This window comes from Metopolophium dirhodum, chromosome 1 (genome assembly GCF_019925205.1).
Source record: "Metopolophium dirhodum isolate CAU chromosome 1, ASM1992520v1, whole genome shotgun sequence".
NCBI lineage: Eukaryota > Metazoa > Arthropoda > Insecta > Hemiptera > Aphididae > Metopolophium > Metopolophium dirhodum.
The window spans coordinates 81,207,925-81,219,492 of record NC_083560.1 but is presented as its reverse complement, the minus strand read 5'-3'; the positions used below and the strand labels follow the sequence as shown (position 1 = coordinate 81,219,492).

The following is an 11,568-nucleotide window of genomic DNA, read 5'->3' as shown; positions in this document are numbered from 1 at the left end:
GCAACGTTTAAAAAAAACTGTAATATATTTTTTACGGAAACTAATCAAAGTTAAATTCAAGGGTGCCATCTTTACGGTCGTGGTACTTCAACTTAGTCTCTTTAACTCCAAAACGAAGAATATTTTTTACAACGCCAATTATCGACTTCGATAAACAAGATTTGCAATGTCAATACAATTTTATTAGATTGGTAAAAAAGAGTGAGTATTTAATGCAAAGCTCCAATATAATGTTGAAAAAGCAGTTCAAAAGTATTTGAAATACATAGGTACAACATTTTTTTATAAGCATTGAAAGTTTAATTTTTGACAACATTTATTAAATTTAAAATTTAAAAAAAAGTTTTTTTAGCAAAAAATGTATAAAATATTCAACGTTTACAGCTAAGGATTGAAAATTTAAAACAATGTTCCACAAAAGTAGTTAATTCCGTAACCAATAAATCCAAAAATACACATAATCACAGTTTTTATAGACATTTTAAGTTCAAATTTGGACAAAATTACATATTAAATAACCAAGAATAACAGTTTTAGTTACTTTCTTGTAATTGTATTATATTTATTCAATTACTGGCTACCGTATTAACAATAAGTAGGTAATAATAATATAAATTGAATATAAAATATCCTAGACTGACAAACTTTCTCCGCTCAGAATCGTTTTTCGTATAAAATGATATTATATCATTGAATTCAAATTTAATACCACACATTACAGTGACCCACTTGTAACATACTGTACAGCAGCGCAACATCCACTTACTGACTTTTTATTTTAGTTTTATTGAATACTTACACACATTTTGGTGTACAATTTTAATTATTTCTGTTGGCGTAAAAGCATGTATCTACAATAGTTTTAAAATATTTGCAGTGTTTGTAATAAATTTCAAATAATACGTAATCAAAGTTTTATTTTCCGGTATAATAGTTTTTTTTTTATAGCATGAGTGTGTCTCATTATTGTGTATAAACCAGTTTTATCTATCCTGTTACCCAAATATTCTGAAAATATTTTGAACCATTAGTATTTGCATACAAATTTTTAGGAGAGGGTGTACGATAGAAATGATTTTTTTTAATAATTTATAGTTGTTTTAAAATCACCACGAAATCTTACAGTGTCGACTGCTTTTAATATTGGTTCAATTGGAGTTGCCTACTCACTATGTCTGAGTATAATATCTACCTAGTCTATATTATCAGGTACATGCTAAGAGCACATAAACTAAATAGTATTTTGGCCAGCCAAAATAAAATGTTCACCGAATTGGCCACTCTCGTATATAGATATTTAGGGCCTTCATTTAAGACTCTCTACATTAAGGTATAAGGTCTACAGACTTTAAAATATATTAGACCTAATACCTACCTATAAACTATAGTACCTATTAGTTGACTACGCATTTTATAGCCCCTGCTTTTATATGAAGTATTAAAGATATACAATGAAAAAGAATGAGATAAAATTTGGAAAAATCATGGAATAATAAATTTACATTCGATCATTATTATCATAGTATTATAAGAAGCGCCCTCTACTAAACCAGTGGAGGAAGTTATTCGACCAGTGAGTTAATCTAACCTTATCTTCTAAGAGCACGCGTACATACATATCCTTCGTATATTAGCGTCGTAATATAAGATAATATAAGATATCCATTGTGGTCTTGTATTCTTGTCGCTCGCATACCTTGTAATTATGAGTCTATTCTATCTTGTTCCATAAATTTTGTTGTTACTAATTAATATCTGATTGTGTTTCTCAACCGTTGACCGTTTCTTTCAGTTTATACTCACTTAGTTTAATTGATTCATAGAAACTTTTAAAGAGTATATTATACCTATTCATTAATAATTATGTTCGCCCCAGCTATGGATGATGAAATTAGATTCAACAATTCAACAACTATTTGCAGAAACTTCTTACAGTAAATATAAATTATTTGTTAATAATAAATTATGGTAGGCAGTTGGATACATTATAATATTATTATTTTTTTTTTTCAGTAAAATTCTCGGGATTTTTATTTGCCAACTACTAATCGCAACAGCATTTGTGACTATGGCAACATTCCATGATCCCACCAGACTTTGTATAAAATCTCATCCATATATCAGTATCGTCGCAAGTATTATTACTTTAGGTATTTTAATAGGGCTCGCATGCAGTAAAAATGTACGCCATAAGAGTCGTATTAACTTTATTTTCTTGTTTATGGTGACACTTGTATTATCATTTTTATTAGCAACATATGTGTCTCGCTACTATCCTGGACAAGTACTTTTGGCTCTCAGCTTTGCTTCATTGATATGTTTTGGTATCACAATATTTGCTTTACAGACTAAAATAAATTTAACAATGATGGGTGGTTTCTTAATGATAGCTCTAATAGTTTTACTGGTTGCATCTATTGTTACTTTATTTTCCCCTGACATAACTATGACACTCATAATTGCATGTATGGGGGCAATAATATATTCTCTATATCTTATTTATGTCATCCAAATTGTGGTCAACGGTAACCATGAATTTTTTATCTCTCCTGGCGATTATATATTTGCAACATTTACTATTTATATAGACCTAATGACCACTTTATTTAATTTATTAACAATGACGGTACTTGATGACTAAACATTTTTTGTGTAATGTGTAAAGATTATAAATAAAATAATAAAACTTTTGAATGTTTACATAAAATAAAAATCATAGAATACATTTTGGCTTTTATTTTTAAGAGTAAATATAGGTACTTAGTTTTAATAATATTTAATATATTTACACATTTTCTAACTAAATATTTGTAAACAAATAATATAAAAAAATATATTTGAATACACCTGTTTAATAATTTATGAAATTAAATACTTTGTGTAATTATATATTATATATTTTCAACAAGAATGATTCATTTTGTAGAAAAAAAATATAATTTTTAAAGAATAATTATATTTGATAAATGAGCATTCTTAAACATATTATTTATTTTGTAATTTAAATTTTATACCTACTACTATTAAAATACTGCTTAATAATATAAAAAAGTTATAATTATTTTTGTAAAACATATTGTAATAGATTATTGATATCATGTAACCATTGGTGTCAATACACATTTTACTACCTAATTTAAAATATTTTCTCAATAATATTTGATATTATATTCATAACTTAGATTTAATAGACTAAAATTTAATTTAATGAATATTTTGCATTTAAAATTTAAGTTAATTGGTAATATACAATTATTATAAAAATATACATTTTGTTAAGTATGTTTTGTATTAAATGATCTTGGAACATCCAAGTTAAACAATACATTTTGTTTTTAATATTTTACATTATTTATTCTTTTGCCTGATTGTTCCCATTTGAAAAAGTACTTTATGGTTTATATTGTTTTAAAGGCAATAGGTATCTGTATTTTATAAATAGGTATCTACAATTTTACATGCAAACTATACAACATTATATAGGTATATTTGGATTTTGTGTGAGATGTGAACCTCTTAGAATCAGATGCAATACATGTTTCAATGTAAATAGTAAATTATCTATTGGTGCATTATACAGTGAAACTTCTATATAACAAACTTTCATTTAACAAAATATTGTTGAGAACCAAACCAAATTAGAACCAAATTGAACAATTTGCTCAATTCTATTTAGCAAAATTCTCTATAATACAAATTTGTTTTATGTCCCATAAGTCTGTTATAATATCATATATAGAAGTTTCACTGTATATTATGTTGAACAAATAAATTCTTTAAGTAACTAAAAATTGGACAATTTATAATACAGTTAGTGTAAATAATTACTTCACCGACCTACCAGGTACTTAAATGAAGAAGTTTAGATTTTCCAATTATTTAAAATATATTCATTCCTTGATAGTCCAGCTATATCCAGGTATGGAATGATTCAACTCTTAACAAAACTGAGAAATTTGGTATTTAATTTTGTATCGCTCTATTACCGGAACCAATTTACGTATATTTAGTTCACAGCCATAAATATTATGTTAGGTACCTAATACTGTTTGGCTCAATTTTAATTTGCATTATATAAATGTTTGTCTTTTGGTAAGGTTCATTGGCTGAATGTTGAATAATATAGGCATACTTCTTTATTATTGATTTATTATTTGATTTATTATTGACTTATTTTACAAAACGAGACGTACATAAGATAGCAGAACAGTATAGAATGAATGCGTTACAGAAATTATAGGCTTCATACTTGGACGAATTGTTCTTGTGAGCCTTTCCGAGTGAGCTAAATCACTTATTAGTTTTATCACCATCATAGTCCTTGACAGAAACTCAATATATAATATACATTATTAAATTGTTGGTTTATTTAGTAACAAAAACATAATTGTTGAAACTTAAATAAAATATTACCATATAATAAAAATCAAAATATTGAAAATTGAACATTTTTAAGATAAAATGAATTAGATATATTCACAGATACCTATATAGTATGTCATATTACTATTATTCATAAACTATAAAGTTAAAAGTTATACCTATTGTATTTATGTTTAAATTTTAGAATATTATCTTAAATCGTGATAAAATATATTCAATTATCAGTATACTCAATCTATGCTTGATTACTCTTATCAGCCTAAACCATCTGAACAAACGACATAAATACGACTCCTATTATAGTCCTATCGCACCACTGATGACACGCATAATATTGGCAACGCGTATAATATTTGCCGGTAGAAATGTACGTTAGGCAGGTATAGAATTTACACAGTATGAAACTCTGAACATGGACATGAATTAGGTTTTGTGGACTACGATGGAAGTGGACTATGTGTACAAGTGAACTACCTAGTACCGATCAAACGTACAAAATAAATTTCACTCCACAGTCGATGGATTAAGATATTATATTATAATTTAATTGTATCAGTCCTAAGATAATATTCTATGGATGGAGCCCCCAGTTGCCCATTTTTCCTGTGCAAATAATTGACGCGCATAATATTATTATATGCGACGAGTCTCTCGATTAGACGCACTACCAACGCATGCGTGAGTACGACTTGAATATAATAAAATATATTAAATAATGATTAATTATCAATAATAATATGATGATGATGATTTAAGATTGGTCCTAACCCCATTCCAAATTCATTATCATGGTTGTCCAAAACTCGGACTGACAGTTATTTAGAAATAACCGTGCTCGGACTACAGCTGCTGCTGTTATGATTGTATGAAACACAATATTAAGGCGGGTTTCCACTATAATACACGTTTGCCGTGTACACGAAAAATGTTCAGCTATATCCAGCAACACGGTATCGTGGTTAATCGTGTGGTAACTTAACCTAACCAACCAATCACAGCAAAGGATTTGTATGCACATATGTGGGTTAGTATCGCAGTGTTACCTATTGAACTGATAACCGTGAAGGCGTGAACCGTCCCGAGTCAGCCGCCCGACAGCCACTGTGGTTACCGGTCAGTATCGTGGGAAGACTCTTGCAGTGCGCACGTTGTCTGTCGTCGTCTCTCTTGTTTCGATATATTTTGTTATTTAAAATTCAAATTATATGTGATAACGGTCTTTACGATACATACATGATTTAAACAACATGGTATGATCTCAAAAGTCCAGATTTGGTCCAAGTCCACGCAATACGTCACTTGCTTACCCGTATTATCATATTATCGTTAAATTATTATTACTATACACTACTCTACATCACGGGCTTACCGAAGGTTCTGACAGTCAAAAAGTTACCATCATACCTTGTTTTTATATCATGGATACACAAATTCCGCTGGCCTTCGACGCTGGATCTCGTTCAATACGTTTTGGGTTCTGCAATGATAGAACGCCAAGCTCAGATATACCAGCCGTGGTTGGTGACATGTTGAATGGTACGGAGTCGGTCGTACATACGAATCGTATCGGGAAAAATTTAAAGTATAAAGTGGATACCAACACTTTGTGCGTCCCGCGTGAAGGTAAAATATTTAAAACGAAATAAAGATTTAAAACGAATCCCTGACGAAAAGTTTGATTTGAAAACTGTCAGACGAAATGTCCGGAGTCATTTTTCTACCATCTCATGCAGGGGCCGACGCAGGGAGGGTTTAGGAGGTCAGCTGACCCACAGTTTTTTTTCTCAGTTAAATGTGGCCTCTCAAAATGACAAGCTACATGATATTTTTTTTTTATTTGATTCGCATGAAAGGTCCGTATGCACATTTTTAAGTCTGTTGTTCTAAAAGTCTGAAAATACAAATTATTTGATTAAAAATTTGTTAAAATATATTTTAAATTTTTTTTTAAAACTACCTATATTTGCTTATTATTTAATATGCTTACAATTAAAAATATACCTAATTGTTCCATAGAAACATTTTAAAATTATAGCCATACAAAAGTCAAAATACTAAGTTCGAAATTACAGATTATTCAATTCTCAAAATTAAATTGTTTTTATGTGATTAATAAAAAATAACTGGTGGTACTAGTGATTATCTACTTATCTACCCATAGCCTGTAAGGCTTTACCTACAATTATAATATTGAAGAAAAATAAATATATTGGCATTTTAATTACATATTTTTATATTTTGTACACAAGGTAAAAATGAATGTGGTTTTTTGTCTAACATTTTTCAAATCTGACCGATTCAACGTTAAACAAATATTGCTTAAGAAAATAGATTTTTTTTCGTATATTTCAATTTATGTTTATTTTTTAGGAATGGAACTTATAAACATTATGGACAAAGGCTTAATCCAAGATTGGGATGCGTTTGAAAACCTTATGGAATATGCCTTCTCATCATGCTTGTTCACCGATCCTAAATTTCATCCCATCATATTTACTGAATCGCCAATGAATACCTACAAAAATAGAGAAAAACTAATGGAGTTGTTGTTTGAAAAATTCAATGTGCCAGCAATGATGCTTTGTAAGAACTCTGCAGCAGCCGCTTTTTCTTGTGGTGTCCAAACAGGTATTGTTGTTGATAGTGGTGCTACACATACAACTGCCGTCCCAGTATATGAAGGATATGTGAAGACTGATGCTATTGTCACTTCTCCCATGGGAGGAGATTTCATACTCAATAAATGTAAACAGCATTTTTCTGTAAGTAAAATCCTTGTAACCTACCTATTTGTGTAATATAATTTTTATTTGACAATTTTTTGTAGGAAAAGAATATTGATGTGATTCCCCATTATCTTATTGCTAACAAACAACCGGTAAATGCAAAAGAAATACCAATATGGTCAAGGAAAAATACAGTCCCTAATGTAACAAATTCTTGGCATAACTACATGTGCAAATCAGTTGTTGAAGACTTTCAGCATACCGTGTTAGAAGTAGCTGACCGTGATGCTATATTATCAAACCTTCCAACTTGTCATTATGAGTTTCCCAATGGCTACAATCAAGTAATTATTTGAATCAATAACCAACAATTTTTAAATGCATATACCTAAACACTGAATAGGTTGAGATGCCTAGGACATGTTTTAAGAAGAGAAAAACCTGAGGCAGTTTCAGTGACGAAGAACATAAGTGTGAATGGAAAAAAAGGAAGAGGAAGACCGAAAAAGAGATGTTTTGAAGTTATAGAGTGCGATATGAGAATGACTGGTGTTTGTGAGGAGGATGCTAAGAATCGTAGTAAGTGGAAATTGAGGACCCGGGTGACCGACCCCAAATAGTTGGTAGAGAAGGCGAAGGAAAAGAAAAAGAAGATACATAAACAGTGAATAAAAAAAGACATTAGTATGAATATTTTTGTTTGCACAACTTAAAATCTCAAAATTCAAAAGGTTAGGTTATATTTTCTTAAAAATAATATTAATTGTATATTAAAAGATAGTAATTATCTTACAATAATAACTATTATTGTATTTATTACACTTTTAAGTTATACTCTCTTAGGAAACATAATCTTTTTTGATATATTAATCAAAGATAAAAGGTAGCATATTTGATAAGTAACAAAAATTAAACAACATAAACTATTAAAACTTAAAATTGTCTTAATGGCCCTATTATGTTATACATCAACCTCAAACCTGTATATTCTGATAAATTATAAATAAATAATTTTTATATGTTCTTAAAAGTTGTATGTGATGTATAATGATTACAGTGTATTAAAATAATAATTAAAATTAAGAAAATTAAACTATTGGTAACAATATTATATTTTATTTTTTATTTTAGAACTTCCAGTAAAAACTATTACAGTTCAACAATTCAAATATTAAATTAACGGAGATTAAGATTTTGTCTGTGCGGTATTTTTGTGAAAGTTAGTTGACTTGATTTCGTGGCGATTTAGAATAGATTGGTAGAACCGGTACCCCTTAAAGCTGGAACTGTAGACCCATTAATCTGGACGGAGCAATCCTTGGTACAGCTATCTGATTCATTAATCTTGCCACATTCGACATAGCCAGATGGGTGATGACAGTAATTTTGCGTGTAACCATAATATTGACAATTAAAACATTGGGGCTGTATGTCGTTTTCTTTGGTTTTTCTATTATTACTTTCATATTTAGAAATGAGATGATGTTGTAGATTTGGTTGTTGTTATCATTGAGTTTGAGGTCAACATAAAATATTGGGAGAGGACATTTATTCTTTTATACATTGCGGACTATGTGTCATTCTTCTGATAATGCGGTTGAAATGTCATCACTGAGAGTGGAATGATGGAGGTTTCTAATAACGATCTTGAATAGACGCTGACAGCGAGGACTAAAAGTATGGAATCTGGGGTTAGTTTGCATCAAATAATTAGCCAAAGCGTTGAAAATATCACGACCATTGGGACGAAAAATAAGGTATGAAGGAATAGATTTACATGTATACCTGTTAGGGCCGATGGTCTTAACTAATACGTCTTTGAATGTGGAGAAGTTTTTGATGTTTCTAATATAGAGAGTCGAAGCCCAGCCGCCTAGGCCAGTCTTTAGGGAGAAGTGGATGTATAACAATGTCGTAGCAAAAAGATTGAGCATCATCATCTAGTGTTGATTGTGTTGATTGAGGCAAGAATAGCAAAACGGTTAGGTTAGGTAAAAGATTTGGTCTTTTTCCCCTCGTGAAGAGATGAATTTGAAATACTGGATAATATACGTTTTGATGACATAGGTGTACGAGGCGGACTATTAATGGAACAAACCATAATATTATATACGTTGAAAACGATAATGAAATTTACATAGATAAAATGCAGATAACAGAGCTAATGTAAGAGTGTGTGTTTGTGAGGTTCGTTATAGCAGATTGAAAAATATAAAATAATTATTGTTTATATTTAGGTATACTATAATATAATATTTAATAATAATATAATATAATAGATTTTATACATTTTAGGAATTTGGAAGTGAAAGGTTCAAAATACCGGAATTCTTATTCAATACTAATGAAAGTGGTGACTTAACATCCCTGAGTGAAATTGTCCACCTTTGTGCAGAAATGTGTAATAGTACAATAATAGATGAATTATATGCCAATATTATAGTTACTGGTGGAAATTCTTTAATAAAAGTAAGTTATTGACATTTATATAAAAAAAAAATTGTTTATGTACTGATATCTATTTATAGGGTTTTCCACGGAGATTGCATTCAGAAATTGCTGCTAATTTCAGAAATACTTCCAGAGTGAAATTGACTGCACCTATTGATTCATCTATTAGGCGATTTGGTTCATGGATTGGTGGTGCATTATTGGCCACTACTGCTAAACTTAATCATTTGTGGTTCAGCAGCAATGATTATTATGAAAATGGGGCTAGTGAAATTAATCATAATTATCGGGTTAACTCAGATTAAACGTACATATAGGTAGCCAACAACTGCGTAGAATTGGGAAACCATTTTCTAGGTGACAATAATATCATAGCATAGTACTCGAGAAAATTTAGTTTGTACCTGACTCATTAGCAGTCTTGTAAAGAATGCTTTTATTTTGTATTCGGAATACATATTTGAATAAATAAAAACTAAGGTATTCAGAAACGTATTCTGAATACATATTCGAATACTATTAGAATACTTTTCTCACTAGTTTTTGTTAGTTTTGAATGGTTGGTAATTAACATTTATTAATTAATAATTAAAAATACATCGTAATCATAAGTTATTTATAAATTTTGACCAAATTTGATACAGCCGATACGGGCCATACGGAATACAACACATTGGTGTTTATAAAAATAATCATATCATGGGCCAATATTATATATCGTTCAAAGAATAAAATTAATGTTCAGGATTTTCATGATATAACTATTATATAAAAAATACAAATAAAAGTATTCAGACTACGTATTTGAATACTTTACAAGACTGCTCATTAGTTTATTACTAGCGAGTCCCTATGATATTATTTAGGCACGTCAAGCTGCACAATCTATTGTCACCAAGAACATGGTTTCTAAATTCTCGTTGGCTAACTAAGTATGTTTAATCTGTGGTTATACTTGATAATTATGTTTTTTACTCCTTTAAAGCTAGTTTAAGACAAAGTAAATTATAATATTATATGTAGGATAAAAATTATTGGGATTTTAAATTTTTCTTTTCAACTAATAGTATATTAGTACATTTATAGTACAGTCAAACGTGGTTAACTGTAACTTCTTTAACTCAGAATCGTCGATACCTAAAACTTTTTCCCCGGTCCATAGAATTTCCTATAATTGTATTATTCTTGGATAACTCAAATTCTGGAATAACTCGAACTCTCTGGATGGTCCTTTCAATTTCAAGCTAACCACATTCGACTGTATTATAAATATATTTTATTTTTATTTATTTTCCTCACACCCTAATGTATGTTTACATTCATATTTGCTTTTGATATAACTTTTTTAAAAATATATTATTTTTATATTTTGTTTTATATAATCACCTGTATTTAATTTTATTTATTTTGTTGTATATTTATAATATTAATTCTACTTAAAGGGTATAATAAAATATAATAACAATATAAAATATCCAGACTGACAAACCGTCTTCGCTCATAATCGTTTTTCGTATACAATGATATGATATCATTGAATTCAAATTTAATACAATCCATTATACAGTGACCCACTTGTAACCTACTGTACAGCAGAGCGACATCCACTCACCTACTTTTTATATGTATATAAAGATTAGGTATGCGCTCTATTATTATCGCGTTTATTAAACGTGAATCATACGTATCATTTTTAAATACCTATACGAAAAATGTTTGTTTAATGTAGGTATAGGTATAGGTACGTCAAAATTGAAGGATAAGAGTCAATAACATGAATAGTAGGTACCTAGCTGTAATATATAAACAGGAACTTACAAGTATACCTAACCAGGCTACCGAATGAATATTAGAGGGTTAAGGGGTTTAAAGTTTGTCGAACGAATATGCATGTGCAGAAAATATAAAATTTCAAATTAATTTTAAATTAGGTAGGCAGGTTATATTTTAAAGAATATATTATTGACTTCTGCCATGTACAGGGTGATTTTTTAAGCATGATCTCCAG

General features: G+C 29.4%; 2 protein-coding genes across 2 annotated transcripts; both read left to right on the top strand.

Moving 5' to 3' along the window:
• The first annotated feature begins 1,863 nt into the window (after positions 1-1,863).
• On the top strand, positions 1,864-2,641 carry LOC132942221 (protein lifeguard 1-like). The gene is made up of 2 exons (XM_061010537.1): positions 1,864-1,934; positions 2,014-2,641. The coding sequence occupies exons 1-2, from the start codon at positions 1,864-1,866 to the stop codon at positions 2,639-2,641; spliced, it is 699 nt and encodes a 232-aa protein (XP_060866520.1).
• Positions 2,642-5,801: 3,160 nt separating this feature from the next.
• Positions 5,802-9,976, top strand: LOC132933496 (actin-like protein 6B). The gene is made up of 6 exons (XM_060999767.1): positions 5,802-6,006; positions 6,754-7,145; positions 7,211-7,453; positions 9,405-9,578; positions 9,638-9,833; positions 9,954-9,976. The coding sequence occupies exons 1-6, from the start codon at positions 5,802-5,804 to the stop codon at positions 9,974-9,976; spliced, it is 1,233 nt and encodes a 410-aa protein (XP_060855750.1).
• The last annotated feature ends 1,592 nt before the right edge of the window (positions 9,977-11,568 follow it).

Bases quoted from the DNA above. Each gene is read 5' to 3' on its own strand.
- LOC132942221 (XM_061010537.1), top strand. From the start codon at position 1,864: ATGTTCGCCCCAGCTATGGATGATGAAATTAGATTCAACAATTCAACA. The intron at 1,935-2,013 runs GTAAATATAAAT...TTTTTTTTTCAG, and splicing joins ATTTGCAGAAACTTCTTACA to TAAAATTCTCGGGATTTTTA.
- LOC132933496 (XM_060999767.1), top strand. From the start codon at position 5,802: ATGGATACACAAATTCCGCTGGCCTTCGACGCTGGATCTCGTTCAATA. The intron at 6,007-6,753 runs GTAAAATATTTA...TTTATTTTTTAG, and splicing joins TTTGTGCGTCCCGCGTGAAG to GAATGGAACTTATAAACATT. The intron at 9,579-9,637 runs GTAAGTTATTGA...ATCTATTTATAG, and splicing joins GTGGAAATTCTTTAATAAAA to GGTTTTCCACGGAGATTGCA.